Below are 24,951 nucleotides of genomic sequence, written 5' to 3'. Positions count from 1 at the left end.
TGACAACTTTGGGCGTAAATAAATAAGATTAGGGGTATGAAAATTCTAAAAAAATTTAACATTAGACCTAGTTTATTTTTTTATTAGTTGAAATAACTATGGGTACTTTGCATACATAAACTCAGTAGTTTTTCTCAAAAATACTTTTCCTGAACCCTTTTCGCGTGTCTGATTTCGGTGAAAATCATCGTGCCTCTCACCTTTCTCATACAATGTCAAGTGAAAAGCAAACAGGTTACCCACGTGCGCTGCCAATTTCGGTCGAGTGTACTGCATCACCTTAAGTTACTTGCGTCTCAAAAAATGAGGACGTTAAAAACAAAATGGCGTCGCGAAATATTACATCGCTTCTGTATTGCGAGCACGTACGTCTTTTATTTGATAGTATTTCATCTGCGCGGCCATTTTGTTATTTAAATTACGACGTTATTTGTCGCCAATGTCGCTTCCTCTTAATGGAATTGCTGGAATCGCTACTTCTGTGTTCCTTAATGATGGTGTTTTGCCAGCATCATCTTGCATCATCATCATCATGATCAACCCATCACCGGCTCACTACAGAGTACGGGTCTCCTCGCAGAGTGAGAAGGATACTACGCTGGCCATAGTCTACCACGCTGACCATGTGCGGATTAGTAGACTTCACACACCTTTGAGAACATTATGGAGAACTCTCAGGCATGCAGGTTTCCTCACGATGTTTTCCTTTACCGTTAAAGCAAGTGATATATTTTAATCAATGAAAACGCACGTAACTCCGAAAAGTTAGAGGTGCGTGACCGGGATCGATCCCCGACCTCCGATTAGAAGGCGGACGTCCTAACCACTAGGCTATCACAGCTTTTTACCTTGCATACCTAGTACCCACACAAAAATATCCGTGACCATTTTTATGGTTCGGTATTTTCAGAGAAAAAACCGGCCAAGTGCGAGTCAGACTCGCGCACCGAGGGCTCCGTACTACAATCGTATTTTATCGACATTTTGCACGATAAATCAAAAACTATTATGCCTAAAAATAAATAAAAATCTGTTTTAGAATTTACAAGTAGGTACATAAAGCCCTTTCATGTGATACCCCAGTTGGTATAGTAATCTTACTTTGGAAGTTGAAAATAGTTTTCAGGATGTGTAAAGTTAAAGTATAGTGTAAAACGATGAAGGTAATAATATAAACTGATAATGTTTATATTAGCCTCTACAAATTTTGTAGAGGCTGTTCTTACACAAGAGACCTAATAAAACGCAGTTGAACTGTTACAAAATGCCAAGCATCGCATAGCACTTTCAAAGAAGCTCTCTAGTAGTCCCTTGTAGTCCGCTCCATGCGCCATCTTGTATATAATTTACACTTTAAATACTGCAGTATCCCTACGTGCTTTACATTTTCACACAATTCCAGTCCGGAAGCATTTGGAAGACAATTGTAGATTTCCCGGAGGAATATCTACTTGTTAGGGACTGATTTGAGACTTGATTTTGCCAATAATGTTAGAAATTTGTGAAAATAATCGAAACTTCAAAGGGTTTCGTGAAAATACAGTTACTGAACTATTCAAAACTATTCGAAAGCGCTTCGTAAAATGTATATTTGAATAGCTTGTACCCCATTGAACCCACTTAGGGGTGGAATTTCGAAAAGTTCTTTCTTAGTGGATACCTACCTACTCTTTACAACGAACACACCCTCCAAATGTCTCTAGCGGCTTAGGCTGTGCGTTGATTATATTAAGTCAGTCAGTCAAGACCTTGAATTTTATATAATATTTTGTAAAAAAAGTTTATGTTATTCTATTAAAAAGAGACCCCACATTTCTTTCTAAAATATCAGTAAAAATATGTATAAAATTATTCACTGTTTAAGAAATATTTAACTAGGTAGCAAAAATAACCTGAGCATGTAAATAAGATTTTTTCCTACACTATAACTACCAGAATTTACAAAAAACGATAATAGCAGGTGGTTAGCAGTGGCGTGCAGGTCATAGAGGCATAAAAGCACTGCTTACCCAAGTTGAAATGGCTCAATGGTCATTTTTCATCATGACAGCCTCTAAATAGGTAACCTAACTGACTAATGCCTACCCTAGCTTGGAACCCTATGCACGCCACTGGTGGTTAGGTTATACAAAATCATTAGAAAATGTGAAGGAAGCTATAGAAAGCAACAGCTGGTAACAAAGGAGCTGTTCAAACTGGTTCATTGTGTCCATGAAACCCGCGTCCTCCAGGGAGTGCCTCAGTTACTGAACTAGGAAGCTGTAATACTTTGAACGATGCAGCCCCCAAGAGACTAGGTATTGTGAAGCACCTACAAGGAATTTCTAGTAACTATGCATTATTAAAATTACTATAAAAGCTGTGATAGCCTAGTGGTTAGGACGTCCGCCTTGTAATCGGAGGTGGAGGGTTCGACCCCGGGCACGCACCTCTAACTTTTCGGAGTTATGGGCGTTTTAAGTAATTAAATATCACTTGCTTTAACAGTGAAAGAAAACATCGTGAGGAAACTTTTATGCCTGAGAGTTCTCCATAATGTTCTCAAAGGTATGTGAAGTCTACCAATCCGCAGATGGCCAGCGTGGTAGACTATGGCCGAAACACTTTGTGAGGAGACCCGTGCTCTGTAGTGAGCCGGCGATGGGTTGATCATGATGATGATGATGTGCATTATTTTTGCTGATGAAAGGTCAGTCTTCTTAAAAGTCCCATATTTCTGTGTGCGACGAAAACCAGTAATATTGTGGTTTTCGGTTTTGATATGTGTATGAAAAAAAATCATAGCTCACATACACTATTTGATGATGCAGTCTATAATGAAAGCGTGCCAGCTTGGAAGGGATATGGCAGTTTTATTGAACCCAAAACCCTTACTGGTTTTTACGTGGTATCGTACCGGAATCCTAAATCGTTTGGTGGCATGGCTTTGCGTCCCACCAGACTAGACCAGAGATTCAGAAAATATAAATTTTATTAGAAAAGCTATAGAGACTATTATAGTCCTAAAAATTTCCAACGCATAATAGCGACATTCATAAACAAAAGAGGAACATTGTCCGTATGTATTACATCATTAAGAATTAAAAGTGAAACTGGATCGCGCTCACACAGCGGCGCGCAGGCCGCAGCCTCCCGCGGGAAATCTGCGATTGTCTTCCCGACTGCTGCGGCCTTTGAATATTGGAAACATGTAACGCAAAGCTATAATACACTCCTGCTCCTGAGTAATATGTGTGCTACTAGTAGAGTAGCTACGAGGCATTATACTATCTACAAAACATTAACAGTTACAAAAAAATCAGTGATCTCCATGATAGGCAAACTAGAAACAAAAATAAGCTAGCTACTCCTGCGCTCCGCCTCTGGAAGGTGGGAAAGTCATTTGTGGGAATGAGTGTAATATTTTATAATAAAATTCCACAAGCAATTTTAGACTTGCCTTTACACAAGTTTAAAAAATGTGTTAAAAGTATGCTCCTAAAAAAAGCATATTATACAGTCGCAGACTATGTAAACGATAAAATAGCTTGGATTTGACTCGCTCCAGCAATGCACGGGGCTGCAATGGCTTGTATAGTACGGTATAATAACATTGTAAATTGAAAAATTAAAAAGAGCAACCGCCGAGTTTCTTGCTGGTTCTTCTCGGTAGGAACGGCATTCCGAACCAGTGGTAAATTAAACCTGACTATTCATAAGCACTTTTAAAAAGTTTACATGAATAAAAAGAACATTCTATTCTATTCTATTCTATCCTTCTTCTTCTTATAGGTCCGTTTTCTATCAGAGGTTGGCAACCATTAGGGCTATCTGCACCTTGGATGCTTCTGCGCGGAATAAAGAACGGGTACTCTTCCCGTCCGCCTTCTAATCGGAGGTTGGGGGTTCGATCCCGGGCACGCACCTCTAACTAGAATTAATTTTAATTAATTAAATATCACTTGCTTGAACGGTGAAAGAAAAGAAAGAAAGTACTGGTTTGGATTCATCTGTCTGTCTATAAAGCAACCTAAAGCAAGTTTATTGCAACATATTGTAAAAGCTATATATAGGAATGTAGAACATGAACGTGTGTAGACTTTTGACAGCCCTTGGGATTTCATCTGCTACGGGCGTACTCACATTTCCTTATAACTCCAAGATCCTTCTATTATATTGGAAACTAGTTTATGCTCGCGACATCGTCTGCGTGGACTACAAAATTTCAAAACCCTATTTCACCCCCTTAGGAGTTGAATTTTCAAAAATCCTTTCTTAGTGGATGCCTACGTCGTAATAGCTATGTGCATGCCAAATTTCAGCCCGATCCGTCCAGTAGTTTGAGCTGTGCGTTGACTAGCTGTTTGTCTAGACATAGTTTGCGCACCTATATTTAGGTTTTAAAAACGCAGGAACTCTGATTATTATGGGAATACAATGTATTTTTGTATACTTACTTAGGTATCTGTTGTATTGAAGCATACTTAATTGCGGAAGTCTATGATATTTAATGAACCAAAAACTTAATTTGCTGTAATCCGCTGAAGCAGGTCGAATCTGTATGATGCAACATGCAACATGCGAAATGCACCGCCCGCCCTCCCACTGCTAACCATGCAGGAATAGCAGCCATTGTAAGGTCTACATCTCCTGAGGATGCTCCGGTGTCGGGGCGAAACGTGCGTCGAGTGAGTCTAGAACCAGACTACGATTAAATATTGTAGTAAAATTGTTTTTCTATCGCTTGGGTTATTTAAATGTTGTAATATATTTATACATATATATGAACTCAAAATGATCTCCTCTTTCATTTGACACCCCACTCGATACGATAGAAAAAAAAATTTTGAGACCCCTACTTTTTTGGGTGCAACATCCGCCATATTAACTAATGATTTTAAGCTTGTTTCGTGGTTTAACGACATATTTTTATGTATAAAACGGGTACATACCATATACAAATAAAAACAAAAATTAATCGTGGTATGTACCTACCCGTTTTATACATAAAAATATCCGCCATATTAATTTTGTTCATAAAAAATGTAGCCTATATCACCCGGACTATAATATAATAACAAATCGATTGACACCTCATTCATCAAAATCGGTTCAGTAGTTTAGGTGCTACACACTACAGTGGAACACACGTAAACACTAACCTACCTAGACTGCTAAAATCGTAACCCTTGCCGTTGCCGTAGTCGGGTAAAAATAATTCATATTAAAGTTTACACACTGCAGAACTTTATGTTTAAAAAAAAACTAAGAAAAAGCAAGTGAAATCGTTCACACAATTTGTATCGTTCCCCGACATGACGGCGCTAAGGAAAGGATCTATTTAGTTTGTACATTAGTGTTCCTGAATGAAATCTATTTAGACGCTCGAGAGCGCGCTCGCCAAACGAGGTGGGATTGTGAATAAACGGAGTTGATATCTAAGAGAAAATTTTAAATGGTAACGTGTTGGCAAATGGTAACATACATATATAATGGAGATGTCTCTCAACAAGTTCAAAGTTTTCATAAAACTTTAACCTTATTGAAAAAACCTATCATAATGTAAAGGATTATTTAAATGCTAAGAAAGCTTGGGAATGAGTTGCTTAACAGCTTTGTGTTTTCAGGAATTTGTTGGTTCGCGCCTTGAATCTTGTGTAATCCTTGTTGTAATCTAGTGGGAACACCGCCGATGGGAGTTGATTCCACAGTTTGCATTTGCGTGGAAAGAAGGATCTGGCACAACGGACGGTCGAAGTGCACCAGACACCCAGGTGGTGAGGGTGAAATTGCTTACGGTGGCACGCAGTGCGGTTATGAAAAATGGAGGGTGGAATGAGGTCAAAAAGCTCTTCAGAGCACACCCCATTATAAAGGCGATGACACGCATAGAGAGCTTAAGCTTAGTTTTAACTTAGTAAAGTTGCCTTGTTGGGTATCACTCTCACGGATAAACGAGGAAATTCGCAGAAGAACAAAAGTGACCGACATAGCTCAAAGGATTAGCAAGCTGAAGTGGCAATGTCTGTCGCAGAACTGACGGCCGATGGGGCAGACGTGTTCTGGAGTGGAGACCGCGTACCGGTAAGTGCAGTGGGGGACGACCTCCAGCCCGCTGGATCGATGACCTCAAGAAGGTGGTGGGGAGCGGATGGATCAGAAAGGCGGAGGACCATGTTTGGTGGCGCGCTCTTGGAAAGGCCTGTGTCCAGCAGTGGACGCAAACAGGCTGATGGATGGATTGGATTGAAAGTGCTTACCTTATGGTCATCCAGTATCCACGTAATGTTGGGCGCAGGATAGGCCTCGTCGACCGAACAGTTGGCCCTGATGGCGTCCCCTCGCGCGTAGCTCCGCTGGGACACGGACAGACGAGGTGCTCGGAACGGTGGGTCTGCGAACAGTGAACATGTTATGATACAGGCTGTAACTAGAACGCTGGCAATAACGAACACAGGTGATAGTACCTACTGATGATTACTGATATGATATCTCAAAAAAAAAACGCTAAAAAAATATGTAAAATAATCCTATAAATTACGATAATATATTGCAAATAAAACATCTGACTGACGCCTGTCTTGACTGAGTCAATGCCGCGTCGTAGGCGGAGCATTGACCAGAGTTTTGCAAGCTATACAAGCGGGTTTGAAAATATTAAATCACCCACAGCCGTACTTATACGTTACTTAAGTTTAGTTAAAACGAGACAGAGCTATATCTCTCACATAAATCTGTCTCGTTTTAACTCAATCTTCAGTAACGATTAGGAGTACCGCAGTAAAACTACTAAATCAGGCAAATGGCATCGGATTGTGTTTATGTAGAATAACAATAACGCTAAGCTTTTGTTAGCGTTCTGGTTACACAGTTATAAACTACTAAAAACCGGCCAAGTGGGAGTCGGACTCGCATACTAAGGGTTACTATTATGACGTAGAGATCCGCTAAGAAACGATTTTTCTATAAGGTGGTAAAATAGGAGTTTGAAATTTAAGTAGTCCACACGGACAAAGTCGCGGACACAAATTAGTCTAAATATATAAAAGGCAAAAATAACTGACTGACTGATCTACACAGCTCAAAATACAGGACGTATCGGGCTAAAATTTGGCATGCAGATTGCTATGAATTTTTGAAAATTCAACCGCCAAGGGGATTTGGTGAAGTCCACGCGCATGGAGTCGCAGGCATAAGCTAGTCTTGTATCAAAGCAAAATCTGATATAGACTAAAATAAATTAGAGTAAGTATATTTGTTAAAATGTAAAGCTCCAATAATGTTTTAATTCGTTTACTAGAACAGTAAAAGCGTCGGCTAATCTTTAAGGATAATTAAAACCCATTTTATTTTAATAGTCGAGTTGTTTCATCGCAAAGCCAAATGGGAATTACTGCTGTTGAATAATTTATAAAGCATTCTCAGAAAATCTTGCTTTCTGAAAGAACCCATTCGCTTTAATGTTTTTAATTGAGTTTGCGTTTTACAATTATTACAAATAAAAATAAAATCTATTAAGCGATCAGACTACAAAGAGATATTAGAATATCAAACAGTCCAAAGAGAATAGTGCTTACCCAATATGAATTGGAAATTAGGTAGCGAAATAGAAATGTTGGGGACACCTTAAAATAGAAAGCAAAGTAAAAATACGAATACGAAAGAAAATAATATGAAAATCGATTCTATTTAATTGTAATGTAAATTTTGAGGTTTATCAAAAAAGCTTTGGAAAGAAAACGTCTTGGACCGATGACCTAAAGAAGATGGCGGGAAGGTGGACGAGGAAGGAGCTGTGATTGGAGGTACCAGGAAAATGACTATGTCCAACAGAGGTGCAAACAGGGTGATGAATTTGATTGGATGATAACAATAATGCCCTCCCGACTATCTATTCCCTCACTCACATAGCCCGATGGGACGGAAATCAAACACTACCGAAGAGAGAACAGGCACAGAACTAAGTCCGAGGCACGGGGGTAAAACGGGGGCTAGTAATTGAGGATTTCTTAGCAGAAAAATCCACCTACTTACCTAAAAAATTTTTTGGTCGGACCCGAGAATCGAGCCCAGGACCTCGTCATCTGCAGTCGAACATGCTAATGACTAGACCAATGATCAGAGCATTGGATGATATTCTTGTTGCAAAAGGATCTTGAATCTTGAATCTTTTAGTTAAAAAATTAGACACTGGTACTGATTCTGAGCGCAACTAAATTTTAGAGTATTCGCATCTTTTCCTTACCAACGTACCAGTCGTGAGCCTATTGTTTAAATTTGTAGAGTGCACCAACATTTATAGTGATTAAATTTAACATCCATTTTCTGTCTTTTTTTTGCAATAAAAAAAAGAAAGATACATATACTTTAAATTTAGTTTAGGGAAAAACATCAGAATCGTCGCCAATGCCAGCCTATCAGAGGTGATTATGATTGTGATACCGCAGAGTATTTATAAATCTATGACTGCAGCTGACAAAATTATGGTGATAAGCGCTCTGGTATGAATTGGTGTGAAGCTTTTGAAAACGATACTGGCAAACCCATCCCACAAATCAGTTTAACGATGCAGTATAAACGCCAAAATCATAACAAACTTCACTAGGTCGCTGAATTTAAATAGTTGCACCAAAATGAAACATTTTTAAAGAGTTTCACAAACCTCTGAAAATATAAGTCTGCTTTATTATTAAAGGTGAATTTCCCCACAAATGTTTATTTTTTGGATGATATTCAAGAAAATTCAACCACGATTTCCTGAAAGCTAGTCAGCATTTTAAAGTCGCTAGTGATTCGACAATTGTTGGGTTAAGATGCTTTTAGACGTGCCACAACCACATCTGCACCACGGCCATAAAAATATCACTGGAGACAAATCCTACTATATAAAATACAAAAATGTTTCTACCTATGCCCATTATAGACTTTGAAACCACACAACCAATGTGCCGAAAACCAGTTTAATTTGAAAGGCAATAATGTAAAGATGGTTTTAGAGCACATTAAAACAATGCATTAGGCGCATTATTTTTTAGCCTAGTAGCACCGCCGGCCGGGTATCTGCTAGTTGAATATGAAAATAGAAATCGTGTAGTTATATTCATACATTATACTGCAATTGCGTTCATTTCGCAATGGGCAATTTACATTATTTACAGTTGTGTTTACTGTCACAGACGTATCTATATCAGTCATGCCCCGACTATAGTGCAACCTCTGCGTGCATCATTCGTAATTTGTAGCTATTCGTAATAAAATTTCCATTCTGTCACTTATCATAATTATATATCATAAAAATATGAGACAAATACAAAGGGCAGATTAACAAGTTCTTCAAGAGTCTGGAACAAACTGGCTGTTCATCTGACGATGTCTTTGAGCAGCAGTAATCATTTGATACCGCGTACATGTTTGCTTGTTTAATCGCTATTGATGTAAAAAAGCAACGACGTTTGGTGACGTTTTTGTCATTGTGGTGCAGACATGGTGTGGTCCGTCTATATAGACGCTAAGTTAGAAGAAAAATTCGAAGTTTAATTTAGTTGAGTGAGAAAGAGGTCCCTAATTGCAAGTTAGGACGTCGTGTCGCGCGTCCGCGTCGCGACGGTCAGCGGCTCACTTTATTATTCTATAGCGCGGATTCTCGCCATTCATTTTAACTTTTATAAAGGGACATAATTATTTTGTCTGTTTCAAATTGATACTTTTTATATATTTTTTTTTATTGTGGGTTGTTGTGGGCTCTTCTCAGACCTGGGCTCGTTTAGGACCCTCGTAGCTTTAGTTTAAAGCTTACGTAATTAACTATTACCAGTACCTACATCATTATCTTAAAAAAATCAACAATTGACAATCAAAAAGTGTACAATTGTTAACTATTTTGAATAAATGATTGATTTGAATGAATGATGATTGATGACTTTGACTTTCTGCTATAGGTTTTAATAGATAGGTTTCTAAATGGCAATAATTGATTATTTTTTACATAAATTTAATAAAAAGGCCTTTTCGTTTAATTTTTACACGACTACCCAAAAAAAAGTTTAGGGCATTTATTTTTTCCTCTAAGTATAACTTTTAAATGCCCAAACATATTTGGATGTATGGTGTAATAATTTTTACATTATTTAAAGTGATAATGGTTATAAATATTTTGAAAAAAAAAGACAATATGGCGGCTATATGAAAATGTGAAAAAACTTTTGAGATCGTTTTTTGGCCGGGTATTTGGCAGTTGTATTTTTTTTTCTGCAAAATAGACTAAGATCTTACCAACAACAGTGAGAGGTGCTGACCGGATGTCGGTGTGGAAGAGGGGCGCGTCAGCAGACACCTCGCACTGGTAGTCCCCACTGAGGCGCCGGTTCAGGTTCACTATCCGCACTTGCTGGTGATCCGACTGAGCGAGCTGGTGAGCAAGTATTACAAGACTTAGATAAGCCACCAATTTACCACCGAACGACTCATTACGCACGGTACAAGTCTAGTCTCCCGGCAACTCAGTCGACGGCGATTCGTTAGAATTTGAAAGTTGCCGTGCCGTGCATGGAGTCGCCACAACTCCGGGCGCATAGGTACGGCAACTTCCGCCGGACAACTATTGACAGTGCGTGACTCTTAGAACCCTCGCCCACGGCGACTTTTTGTAGCGATACAGTAGCGATGCTGTCGCGCGTCCGCATCGATACAGTCGCGAAGCGGTCGCTAGCTGTGTGCCCTCGCCCACGGTCTCAGATTCAGTCGCGATGCAAACGCGATATTGTCGCGCTTCTGTGTCGATGCAAACGAGAAAAAATGTTGCACTGATGCTCGGTTCTCTATTCACGCGCCACCCTCCCTCCGTTCTTCCCCCGATGTCATCCGACAAAGTCGCGCGTTTGCATCGATACAGTCGCGACGTTGCAAATGCGACTAACACGCGTTAGTAGTGATGCTGGCGTGCGTTTAGTAAACGCGCGACAGCATCGCTACAAAAAGTCGCCGTGGGCGAGGGCTCTTGACGTCGGACGAGTTTCCATGCTTATGTCGTCGATACTTCAACTGCACGCACGAAACGTTTTGCGTCATCATTCCTCATACGCATGGCTGAGGTTTGGAATACTCTTCCGCGATCTGGATTTCCTACCAATAACAACCCGGGTATCTTTAAAACAGGAATGAATAGGCATTTTCGGTAAATGCGTCGCATCTTCATTTTCCATCAGGTGTGATTAGTGAAAATAATATAGTCATACTAAGTACTAGTGATGTAGAGAGCTTTGCTTGGAGTTTCTCTACGTGAACAAATAAGAAATGAGGTGATCCGTAGCAGAACTAGAGTAACCGATATACCTCAACGGGTGTGAAGCTGAAGGGGAAATGGGTAGGGCACATAGCTTGAGAACCCGATAGATATGGTACCAAGGTGCTAATCAACCATCTTTTTTTGTAATTTATAGACTAGCGCTTGGCTGCATTCAGACCTGGTGGCAAGTGATGATGCAGCCTAAGATGGCGCTCGCTTATCTAGAAGGTGCCTGTTCAGTCTTGACTTGAAGGTACCCGTATTATAATTGGAGGGGAAAACTGACGCTGGAAGGGAGTTCCAAATCTTAGCGGTTCGAATTAGAAATGAGGCAGCAAATCGCTACTCACGTGTCCGTGGAATTTCGAATACGTGCAGGTGCAGACCTTGGCGATGCCTTGCGGTACGATAGTAACTGTAGACAGGTGATGGAGGAACCAGGTCGAAAAGTTCTTCCGCACACTCTCCGAAATATAGCCTGTAAAATACCGATTGACAGGCAACTTTGCGCCGATGTTCCAAACTTTGAAGTTTAGAATTGACCAGCGCTTCGGCACCAATGAATCTTCTCGCGCGACAGGCCACCGAATCCAATGCATACTAAATCCCATAAATGGCTGCAGCACTCCATGCACGATCGAACTTGTGCTTGGTTCAGGGTAAGAAGCTGTACCGGCGTGAAGTACCGTTTGATTTTGTTGAAGATGCCAAGTTTCTTGCCGGCCGTTTTTGCTTTGGATTTGATGCACTGTCCAACCATCACCACAAAGCACTTGTTTGACCCCCTACTAGGTGGAAAAATGACATCAAATGAGTCGCAGAAAGCTGCTGGATGACGGTGGCGCATGGAAGTCCCTACCAGAGAGCTATGTCCTATGTTGAGAAGACTTACGTCAACCGAAGCGCCGGGTAAGGGGAACACCATGGTGGGCGGCATCTCCCTCGGCACGTATCGGTAGAACTCGGTCTCGGCGCGGTACCAGCGGATGGAGTACAGCGCGGCGCCCTCCAGGTCGTACGAGCACCGCAGAACTGCTGACTGGCCCTCTCCCGAGAGGACCGCGCGAGGGACGGAGATGGACAGGTTGCGGAGGGACCACACTCCACCTGGAACAAGAGGAAATCGAAATTTAAAAAAATATTAAAGTATAGTTAAAAAAAACCAGCCAAGTGCGAGTCAGACTCGCACGCCGAGGGTACTCGGGTATTTTTTGCGACATTTTGCATGATAAATCAAAAACTATGATGCATAAAAATAAATAAAAATCTTTTTTAGAATGCACAAGTGAAGCCCTTTCATATGATACCCCACTTGATATAGTTATCTTAAGTACTTCGAAAATTGAAAACACTAATTATTAGTTCATGACCACAAGGACCTATAGATTGTTTCTAGAATAATATAGAAAAATCTTTCCTCAAACTTTGTATTTTTATTTATTTTACCAACTATCAAAGATTGATGTGTTATAATATCTCAAGTATCCAGACTCCAGAGCGAAACTTGCGAAGGATTTTAGTTTGGAAGAACCTTTAGTAGATAATTTTACGGATGTTTTTTGGCTCAGTGGTGCAAAACTTTTTTATACCTCCCGAGGGATAAAGACAAATTGTTTGTTATTTTAACAATTTCACGCAAGAAGTCCTCCTGGACTGAACGATAGTTTCTCTCCGGCCATTTTGCGAAGAATTCGTAATGTGGCTGGGTAACTTTCTACACGCTGGAATATTATTATAGAAATTATATTAAATATAATTTTGAGAAAGGGCTCGCCATATTATTTGTACTTTCTTGACACAGTCCTTTCTCGAAATGTACGCATTGTATCTAGGTACGTTAATGAGAGAGATCAATACTATGTTTGCATGAAGAGCGCTCAGAGAAAATCATTTTAATTTTAGTACCTCAAACCCGAACATCAGCGTGAAGGAGAGACTAGCCGAAGGATACAACCTCCTCGCCTATCTGAAAGTCACTCAACCGCCTCATAGCAGGGGTGGGGAAGTCTAGGGCAAACTTAGCGACGTGGGGCTTCATCTCTGGACATGATACGGAGTGCATCTGAGGTCATCCGAGACAGAGCATTGCGCACATGACTGGTTGTCCTGCGTCCCGACAACCTGCACGAGGCTGCCGACCGAGCTATCGCGGTTGCGGCTTTTTGGGCTGCTCGTATTCGAGGTGACCGTCGACTTGAGACTTGTTTTTGTAGCAGTAAAGATACAAAATACCTCTGAATATTAAGTTATCCGTCGTCTCGGGCCCGGTGGCCGCAAGTCGACTGAGATGTCAACTGAGAACACTTAACTACTATTATTTGTAGTTTGTCCCAAACAATTCCACTTGTTAGCAAGCGTAATGTTCTAGAAATGTTATTATGACTTTCCGACTCTGCTATCTTGAGTTCATAATAACAACTGATTAAATGAAAATGTAACTAAGCTGTGATAGCCTAGTGGTTAGGGCGTCCGCCTTCTAGTCGGAGGTCGGGGGGTCGATCCCGGGCACGCACCTCTAACTTTTCCGAGTTATATGCGTTTTAAAGTAATTAAAATATCACTTGCTTTAACGGTGAAGGCAAACATCGTGAGGAAACCTGCATGCCTGAGAGTTCTCCATAATGTTCTCAAAGGTATGTGAAGTCTACCAATCCGCAGATGGCCAGCGTGGTAGACTATGGCCGAAACCCTTCTCACTTTGAGAGGAGACCCGTGCTCTGTAGTGAGCCGGCGATGGGTTGATCATGATGATGATGATTGTGATTTGTGCGACGTGGTAGATTTTTACGACCCGAAAGTCGCATCGCAGTGTAGTGGTCTCAACCTAAGGTAGCAACCAGTAATAGGCCCCCCGATTGTGTAAGAATAACTATTTCATCGCTATAGCAATCGTCAAGAAATTCTGCCCTTTGATTGGTTGATTCGCTGCTTACATTTTTTCACAGCCAATCAAAGTGCAGAGTTTCTTGACGATTGCGATAGCCATGAAATGGTTATTCTTCCACAATTGGTAATAAAATAATGTGATTTTTATATTGTAAGTAGTGGTAGTTTATGGGGCTAGAATTATTCATTATTAAAGAGAATATTTAAAAAAATCATGATTTTTATTTTTTCACTATTCAACCTTTTTTTTCATTATAGGTACCTTGACAAATAACAATCAATGTACCAATACCTTAACAATCAATGTACCAATTCAATAGCGATCCCTTTTCATAAGTGCCAAATAACGGGTTGGGACTCGGGATACTCGGTGCCCGAGAGGACACCTGGTAGCTTGTACCCTGTTGTCCCCGAGATAGGGTATTGAAGGTTACAGGTTAACATGGGTACATGGTGTGTTTACTTCTATTGTACAAAATACATGAAGATTTATTGGTTAAGGCGCTTTTGTGGTTGTTGTGTAAGTAAATCTGGATTGTTAAATTTTTATTGATCACTTACGTCATGCGATTTTTGTAATGTTCTTCGTTTTTTATTCTGCATAATATTATTTATATATAACTAACTACAGTTAGTCACACATAACCTCGTGCGTTCTTCCGCGTGCTACACACATTTTAAATGACCATTTTACCTCCTTAGGGATTGCAATTTAAAAATCCTTTCTTAGCTGATGTCTACGTCATAATAACTATCTGCATGCCAAATTTCAGCCCGATCCGTCCAGTAGTTTGAGCTGTGCGTTGATAGATCAGTCAGTCAGTCAGCTTTTCCTTTTATATAGTTAGACTTGCTTATGCTCACGACTTCGTCCGCATGGGCTACACGAATTTAAAACCCCTATTTCACCCCCTTAGGGATTTAATTTTCAAAAATCCTTTCTTAGCGGATACCTACGTCATAATAGCTATCTGCTTGCCCAGCCCGATCCGTCCAGTAGTTTGAGCTGTGCGTTGATAGATTAGTCAGTCACTCAGTCAGTCAGCTTTTTCTTTTATCTATTTAGATTATCAGAATTGAAGCCATTATGTGGTTATATCTATTTAGTTGTACGTACACAATGTGATCTATATGATAATACCGCGGCATTGTCGCATTAGCATGATCCAACAAGCTACAACGTCTTACAAAGGACCTAATACCGCTCCAGATGACCGCGGGTAAATTGTCCCCTGCTGTCCCCCACTATGCACACCCCCTTTACACACAGCGGGATTTACACAAGCCAATATAAACCCTATTCCATTATGATAAGCTTTGTAATCAGGTTTTCATTGTAATGTGATTGATTTGGTCAGGAAATGTAAATTTGATGGGATGAATAGCTATTTGGTTTGTGATGACAACGAACTAATTTTATTTGATACTCAAACCCAAGAGTCTTTACCCGACCGCAGCGAAGAGGATATAGAGTTTATGTTTATGTGACGGTGACGGTTAATCGGTTTCCTCGTAATCTAGCCTCTATACCTCAACGGTTAAGGAGCGGACTGAATTCTGAAAAGTCGGTGATTTAAACCCCGACATTAGTCTTAAGCTTTACGGGAGAAGAGAAAATTAATTTTTTGAAAACTAAGAATATCGTTGGCTTATGTTATCCATAGTGCATACCTAAGTGCTAAATATTACAAATGAGAAAGCGTGTCTGTCTGCTTGCTAGCTTTTAATACATTAGTGAATGACGTTTAGCGTTTCACCTTGAAACTAGGAATTTTTGTTTTGGCGCCATTTATTGACATTTAATCAGAACGCAGACTTTTAAGTACTTTTTCGTACTAGGGTAAAGGCTCCAGTAAATAAACGAATAAGGACTAGCCTGACTTTCACCTAAAATTAAGGTATTAGGTATGTATAAGGTAATTTGGATCAGCTTATTAAAACGATAATGTGTTGCTCTGAAATACAAGATTTATTTTGTTACTTTTTATAGTTTTCTACACACTTATACTTAACATGACAATAACACACACCTGAAATACAAGAAACGACAGTAAAGTTTATACTTTAATTAGTTAAGCTTATCCTTATTAATAAATTTTAATTCTTTTTATTATTTAATCTTTTCACGTAATCCAAAATTCTAACCTCCCATCTTGTCAAAATCCTCGTCCCTTCAAAACACAGATTAATAATACAACTCGCTGACAAATGACAGTCCTGAATGACTAAGAAAATAGGAACGTATTTTCTTTACATCTCCCCCTCCCGGAGGAGAAAATTTCAAATTCAAGACTAGTTCTATATCCATTATATTATAAATGCGAAGTTCTATATCCATTATATTATAAATGCGAAGGTATATCTGTCTGCTAGATTTTCACGGCCCATCCGTTGAACAGATTTGATGTAATTTGGTACAGAGACAGCTTGCATCCCAAGGCGGATATAGGCTACTTTCTATCTCGGAAAAACAAAGAGTTCCCACGGGATTAATTTACATAAAAATTATAACTAATTTTAATTCCCAAATATTACTTACTTACAGTACCTATTGAATATTATGCTTACAAAATTACTTTTCACGCGCCATTTTAACTTTATTTGTCAATCATCATGTCAAAACTACTTTTGACATGACAGTCGACCCACAGAGTTAAAATGGCACGTGGGAAGTCATTTTGTGCGGACAATATCTGTGAGTACCTACTTGTCAACCCGTGCAAAGTCAGAACGAGTTGCTATATGATAACAATATTTTCAAATGCACAAACAACATCCAGACAGAGTTGAAAGCCTCTTTTTTGAAAACCTATTTAAATATCTCCGTAAAGTCGGAGGTAGGATTGCAGTTTCCTGGAATCTTAACATTTTTCATTATCCTTTTGGTGCTTTTTAGGGTTCCGTACCTTAAAAGGAAAAATGGAACCCTTGTAGGATCATTTCGTTGTCTGTCTGTTCTGTTCATCGTTCTGTCAATTCGGGGAAATTAAATACGGGAAGTTGAAAGTTGACCTAGAATCATGAAATCAGGTAAAGAAAATTTTTCGAAAACCGTGAATTTTTAGTTAGGTATACCCACAAAAAAAATATTGTTCCCGGACAAATAATGAGTTGACTAATTAATTACATGATGGATGGCGCTGTTCGTCATGCATTGACGACTCCCTGGCGCAGTGGCGAGTTATTAGTGGGATTCGATTCGCGGCATGGAAAATATGGATTCTAAATTGAATGGAAATGGAAATTCTAAATTTTCTCTGGTCTGATCTGGTGGGAGGCTTCGTCCGTGACTAGTTTCCACCCTACCGGCAAAGTCGTGCCGCTAAGCGACTTAGGGTTTCAGTTCGATGCCGTGTAGAAACCAAAGGGGCAACCACCTACTACCAGGTGAGAATGCAGTCTAGAGTCAACTTTTATCTAAATAAATAAAAACTTGCAGGGTTGTATAGCTGATGGAGGCATAATATCATTACTGGTTTGAGATGTGTTGTACGATGGTACGGAACCCTTCGTGTGCGAGCCCGACTCGCACTTGACCGGTTTTCAAGTTCAGCGCAAACTCAGCTCCGAGGTTCATTTCCGTAGCGCCTCAACAAAGGCATTCGTTTGGTTTGACGACTACAAACGTGCTGATCTGCTTTGTGCCATTATAAGCTTTATTGTTACGTGCTTTTGAGGCTAGAATCGCGTGAATTTTGACTGTCTTACGCAGTAAGTTTTTTTTTCAATTCCTCGACAGGAAATTTTAGTATTGCAGCTTTAATCTTATACCTACCTACCAATTACTTAAGTTGTGTTTTTTCGACGATTATCACGATATTATATACAATACTATAACTAATAGTAGGAAAGTTTTAATTTTATTTTAACTTTTGACATTTTAATACTATTATTTTAATATTTTTTAATGTGACTAATTTTATCAAAACTTTGTACACACACATTTTTAAGTATATCTTAACAATTGCATGCTAATAGGCAGAATTTGGCTGTACCTTTTTGTTTTATAACATCTCCACTGCTTACCCAGATTCGCAATAAAGAAATTTGAATTGAATTGAATTAACTTCTTTCCGTGGAAAGAGTTCTACCATCGGTTCGGAAAGCAGGAGTATTGCTAGCTTTACTATTGCATGTAATGTATATATAATATTATGTAGGTCCGTCTGTCTGTGGTCTCTCTCGTACACACATCCGTGTGTGTTCTTGTGATAACGCCCGCCAATTAGTGTCTGCGGTTAATTACTTGTTATATTATCAACATACATACCTAACATCACAATATATCATCATTACAGAGAATCACAGAATATTATATATCGTATTATAAGTCCCGCAAATTACTAATGCGCATAGCCGCCATTTTAGTGACGTCAGCACTAGACTGAAGTTTCGAGCTGATGGTATATTTTCATTTCGGCTGACGTCAAAATGAAGTCATTTCGATGTTAATGAAACATGGTTCCAGCGCAATAGCAATTTGCGGGACTTATACGTATCTACTATAGCTGATACTTGCGACTAGGCTCGTGTTAACAGGTTTTTAGGGTTCCGTAGTCCGTACCTCAATGTCTGGCACGCGCTGGCTCTTTCTCTATTATAACTCTTGAAGCTGTAATACAGGGTGTAACCAGAACGCTGGCAAAAACAAAGACTGAGAAGAAGATATGATACCAAAAAAAAAGCGTTTTTTTAAAACCTGTTATTCGTAAAATTTCACATTTGTGACTTTCGCCTTATTTTTGGGGAAAAATCCACCCTTGTGTAGATCAAGTAGTTTATTGTATTAGGTACAATACAGAACCTCAGTAATTAGGCTCCTAATTAGCACGATTTTCTTTATCAATGCTACACAATAGGTAAACCTTGAAACTTTATTTAGGTCAGGCGTATCAGTACCCTTATACCCTTATTATAAATGCGAAAGTGTGTTTGTTTGTTGGTTTGTAGGTTTATTGGTTTGTTAGTTTGTCTTTCAATCACGTCGCAATGGTGCAACGGATTGACGTGAGTTTATGCATGGGTATAGATAAAGACTTGGAGAGTGACAAAGGCTGCTTTTTATCTCGGAAACTCAAAGAGTTCCTACTGGATTTTAAAAAAGCTAAATCCACGCGACCGAAGTCGTGGGCATCAGCTAGTAAGGAATAAGGCCGAATTTTTCGGAATCCCCACAGAAGCGAAGCCATGGGTGGTCGCTAGTTCTGTAAAGTTTTCCTTATCTTCTCAGGGGGTTTATCATGGACTCTTAGAAAATCTACTTTAAAAATACCGCAATACTAATGCAGTCAGTTTCTCCATTTTACCCCTATGATTATACCCGAGCTGTGATTGTATATTTTTTTTTTCTTCTTTTCAAAAGAATACTAGCCATATTAAATTACCCCTTTCCTCTCCAATTAAGCGTCAGGCTTGTGCTAGGAGTAGGTACGACACTAGTCAACGGGCGGGGTTTGAACCCCGACCTTTCGGTTTTCAGTCCACTCCTATACCGGTTGAGCTATTGAGGCAATATTCAATTACATACAATTACGTGAAGACACTGTGGTCTGTGTAGGTATCCTAGGTTACGTCTTTGACAATCAAAGCTTTGCGGTCAATTACCTGGCCTGGGAACATGTTACTGCCTTTGAGTACTAATTAATACGGTGCTCCACCATCCTACATGTGTTGATAGCCTAGTGGTTAACATGTATTGATAGCCTAGTGGTTAACATGTATTGATAGCCTAGTGGTTAACATGTATTGATAGCCTAGTGGTTAACATGTGTTGATAGCCTAGTGGTTAACATGTATTGATAGCCTAGTGGTTAACATGTATTGATAGCCTAGTGGTTAACATGTGTTGATAGCCTAGTGGTTAACATGTATTGATAGCCTAGTGGTTAACATGTATTGATAGCCTAGTGGTTAACATGTGTTGATAGCCTAGTGGTTAACATGTATTGATAGCCTAGTGGTTAACATGTATTGATAGCCTAGAGGTTAACATGTATTGATAGCCTAGTGGTTAACATGTATTGATAGCCTAGTGGTTAACATGTATTGATAGCCTAGTTGTTAACATGTATTGATAGCCTAGTGGTTAACATGTGTTGATAGCCTAGTGGTTAACATGTATTGATAGCCTAGTGGTTAACATGTATTGATAGCCTAGTGGTTAACATGTATTGATAGCCTAGTGGTTAACATGTATTGATAGCCTAGTGGTTAACATGTATTGATAGCCTAGTGGTTAACATGTATTGATAGCCTAGTGGTTAACATGTGTTGATAGCCTAGTGGTTAACATGTATTGATAGCCTAGTGGTTAACATGTATTGATAGCCTAGTGGTTAACATGTATTGATAGCCTAGTGGTTAACATGTATTGATAGCCTAGTGGTTAACATGTATTGATAGCCTAGTGGTTAACATGTGTTGATAGCCTAGTGGTTAACATGTATTGATAGCCTAGTGGTTAACATGTGTTGATAGCCTAGTGGTTAACATGTATTGATAGCCTAGTGGTTAACATGTGTTGATAGCCTAGTGGTTAACATGTGTTGATAGCCTAGTGGTTAACATGTGTTGATAGCCTAGTGGTTAACATGTATTGATAGCCTAGTGGTTAACATGTATTGATAGCCTAGTGGTTAACATGTATTGATAGCCTAGTGGTTAACATGTGTTGATAGCCTAGTGGTTAACATGTATTGATAGCCTAGTGGTTAACATGTGTTGATAGCCTAGTGGTTAACATGTATTGATAGCCTAGTGGTTAACATGTGTTGATAGCCTAGTGGTTAACATGTGTTGATAGCCTAGTGGTTAACATGTGTTGATAGCCTAGTGGTTAACATGTGTTGATAGCCTAGTGGTTAACATGTGTTGATAGCCTAGTGGTTAACATGTATTGATAGCCTAGTGGTTAACATGTATTGATAGCCTAGTGGTTAACATGTATTGATAGCCTAGTGGTTAACATGTGTTGATAGCCTAGTGGTTAACATGTATTGATAGCCTAGTGGTTAACATGTGTTGATAGCCTAGTGGTTAACATGTGTTGATAGCCTAGTGGTTAACATGTGTTGTGGGGGTCCTGGATTTGGTAACGTTGCAATTGCGGTGCGTTTTAAAATCCGCAAAGAATTTAAATGTATGAAAATCCGGTGCGAAATTAATTCTATGTACCTAGTTCTATAATTCACAGATTTTGCGAACCGTGGTGCGCGCTAGCTCTAACCGCGGTACTCAGAGTCGCTTAATCGTTACTTAGGTTTAGTTAAAACGAGACAGAGCTAGGTATATCTCTTACATAAATCTGTCTCATTTTAACTCAATCTTAAGTAACGATTAGCGACTCTGAGTACCGCGGTAAGTCATTTTGAAAATAAGTTTTTTAGAACCATCGATATACATGACAAAATATGGTCAAGCGAACATTTTTCACGGTTTGGGAACCAAATAAATCAGCGCCACCTCTTAGATACTAATGAACGACCCGTTTGAAATCCAGACGGCACTGAGGTTGCATTGGTGGACAAGCACCAATGAGTCGGTGCCATTTTGTTTGTTCAATAACCCTGTTCATACGAATTGAAATATAAGTCAACGTTTGGAACTATTGGAGCTTTTATTCTATGGTTTACTTACTACTTGCTATTTTAAAAAACCCGACTGTTCTGTTTGGCGGTCATTTTGAATAGGTATAGTAAACTCAACAGTTACTGTTGAGTGTACAGTAAACAGTTACTCTCAAGTCACACCTGACCTAAAGAAGTCAAAAATATGTTTCATTTGGTTAACAAATAGGGGAAGGTCGACCTTATGAAATATGTCATGTCGTGTCTTACGTCTGCTCAAGCCTTAGCCATGAAACGAAACAGAGTCTCCTCAATTTATTTTTCTTACTCTGGGAAATAATTTTCCGACATGTCGCAACATGTCCGCAATAGTTCGCCTCATTGTCCCGCCCCCGCCCCCGCCCCCGCCCCCGCCCTCCGCCCTCCGCCCGCCCTTTGTGTGAACACTACTTCCAGAGATAAAGCGCTTAAAGCCCGAATATTTTCAACTAGGTAGGTACAAGATGATTTATTTTATACAGTAAATAATTTTGTATCTATTCTTGTCTCAAATCTGTAACTTTTTGATGTTAAGCTTGCTTTAACGGTGAAGCAAAAACTCGGAGTCAATTGATTTCCCAAGATTAAAAGTAGCATAATATGTCACTCTTCAGGTCTTTAACTATAAGTACTTACCTAAGCACATTTTAGAAATTGCAAAGTTTGTCAAAACGAACTTTCATTGTTTCAAAACTCTGCATGATAATGTTGGAAAAAGAGGATTGAGAAATCAAGATAAATTAGTGTCTGATAGGATCTCCAAAACATCATTATACCAAAAAATTGTTACTCTATGTGCATATTTTTTTTTAACAAATTGCCGATGGAGATTAAAATGCTTCCATTTAAACAATTCTGTCATAAATTAAAAAAATGGTTGCAAGAAAAAAAAATTTATGCAGTGGATGACTTCGTACGACATATTAAGGCTTAATTTCGAGATTTGATTAAGTAATTAATTTCATCAATGTAATTAATTTATTATTAAGTTAATATTAACATGCACTTAAATAAGACTCTTTTAGGTTTTCTCTGAGATCATATTTTAAATTTATTTTTTATTTTTCAGTACCTATGTTAATAGTAACTAAATGTGTAACTGACACTATTGTAAAATTGCGCGCCATTTTTTTTTTTTTTTTATTCAGATACAAGTTAGCCCTTGACTGCAATCTCACCTGGTGGTAAGTGAAGATGCAGTCTAAGATGATAGCGGGCTAACCTGGAAGGGGTATGGCAGTTTTTATTAAACCCATACCCCTTTGGTTTCTACACGGCATCGTACCGGAACGCTAAATCGCTTGGCGGCACGGCTTTGCCGGTAAGGTGGTTGGTATTGATGGCAGATTGTAATTAATTGGACTTTTATATTTTTAAGACCCTATGTACATACAATTTTGCAATTAATAAACTTATCTTATCTTATCTTATCTTAAGCAAAAAATCACGTCAATCCGTTGCCCCGTTGCGACGTGATTGAAGGACAAACCAACAAACAAACACACTTTCGCAGTAATAATATGGGTAGTGATGTTAGACAGTCAAGCAGAGGGATGGTGAATTGGAGCTTATAACCTACTGTACAGACAGATGGGGCAATGTGCTCTAGGTATATGACGTCACTACATCATCTCATTATTGCGTCGTTATCGCGATGTTAGTCATACATCGCCGCTCTCTCAACAAGCGAGTCCATATATCACCGTCATTAGCAGCAATGTACTCGCAATGATGGAGAGATGGAGTTGACGAGGGGAAATTACCGTCATCAAAGAACTGAAAGGCGTGCGAGATGGTGGAATCAATTTGCCATGAATGGAATCACGTAAGATAACAATATTGGCGCGTGTGTGTTGATGTGTGGCATTTCACATTTTGTGATTCTGCTTCGTTATATTTTGATTTTTCACGTTTTGTTGATATCGAGAAATGTATATTTAAGGCCTACATATAACAGATGATCGACAAAGATCGACAAAAATATAATTATTGGCATTTTAATTAATAACCTATGTCTTATAACCACGATAACGGTTCTAAAATATCGTTTTTTAGTGAGGGGTTTCCCAATGTTCCTATGCGCTTTTCGTAAGATTTCTTTCAAAAAATTGTGGTACATATAAATGTGTGACGTCTAAGCTGGCGCCTATAATGGTACATATATCTGGACTACGGTGACAGTGCCAGGATGAAGATCTACAGGAACTGTCGGGACATGATCTGGAGTCACCTCCCCCCAACCTGAGCCCCCCAGGCACACAGCGTGTCACTGCCGCAGCCTCCTTGACACCGCGTTGTGAGCTGAGCAGCTAGGGTAAACTTGAATTAACATCTAACTTAAGCCGTCAGGCATTTATATTTAAACGAGGTCTAATTTATCTTTGTACAATTTCCGAAAATTCTGAGCCTGAAATAACTTTGTATACTATATTTTCTACTAGATCCCTAATATAGACTGTAGGTATGTACTTTCAGCAAAATTTAACACCTAGAACTAACGATCAGCTGTAGGAAACTATTTACCAAGTGAGTTCAGAACTAACACGTCAGTATGAACTCATTAACCTAACAATTCCACAGTGAGTTATACCAACAGTTAACTACTAAACTGCTTTGTCAAACTTTTTAACTGAAACAATTATGCTATCGGTACATTGTTTTCGTGTATCTTTGACCATTTAGGCAGCTCACGCCTCGGAATCTCTCAAATGAGAGGATCTTTTTCCGATCTAATTCCCATTGTTTCGATTTCCCTAGGGATCCCTAATCTTTTGAGAATAAAACTATAGATACCTATAAACCTTCCTCTTGAATCACTCTATCTATTGGTGAAAAACACATTAAAATCTGTAGCGTTGTTTAAAAGATCTACGCGTTCATACATACATACAGACAGCGGGAAGCGATTTTATTTTATACTATGTAGAGATAACCTTATTAGTAAAATGTCGATTAATTCCTTGAGGGAATTCCCATCCAACGAGATTATGGAGTACATTATGGAAATAATTCCATGGAGTTAATTCCAGATCAACGAGTACCGTTCATACCTCTAATTAACTGAACCGAGCAGCCTCGTTAGCGATACGATTTCCGTCACACTTACCCCTTGCACCCCACTTGATATATCATCTTAAACTACATCTTTTAGAGTTATTTATTGAATTCAATATACCTACTTACCTACTCGTTAGAATG

The 24,951-nt window shown here is 39.2% G+C and overlaps 1 protein-coding gene across 1 annotated transcript in view; it reads right to left on the bottom strand.

The window, feature by feature from the left end:
* Positions 1-24,951, bottom strand: part of LOC117993203 (cell adhesion molecule DSCAML1-like) — a 228,525-nt gene that overhangs the window by 8,411 nt on the left and 195,163 nt on the right. The window contains exons 2-4 of the mRNA XM_069506725.1: positions 12,156-12,370; positions 10,252-10,387; positions 6,240-6,373 (exon numbers count right to left, since the gene is read on the bottom strand). Of these exons, the coding sequence (XP_069362826.1) occupies positions 6,240-6,373; positions 10,252-10,387; positions 12,156-12,370 (485 nt within the window). The remainder of the gene's footprint in view (positions 1-6,239; positions 6,374-10,251; positions 10,388-12,155; positions 12,371-24,951) is intronic.

Source organism: Maniola hyperantus, chromosome 23 (genome assembly GCF_902806685.2).
Source record: "Maniola hyperantus chromosome 23, iAphHyp1.2, whole genome shotgun sequence".
NCBI classification, from domain to species: domain Eukaryota; kingdom Metazoa; phylum Arthropoda; class Insecta; order Lepidoptera; family Nymphalidae; genus Maniola; species Maniola hyperantus.
The sequence above is the reverse complement of the archived record's forward strand: the minus strand, read 5'-3'. Positions and strand labels throughout refer to the sequence as shown.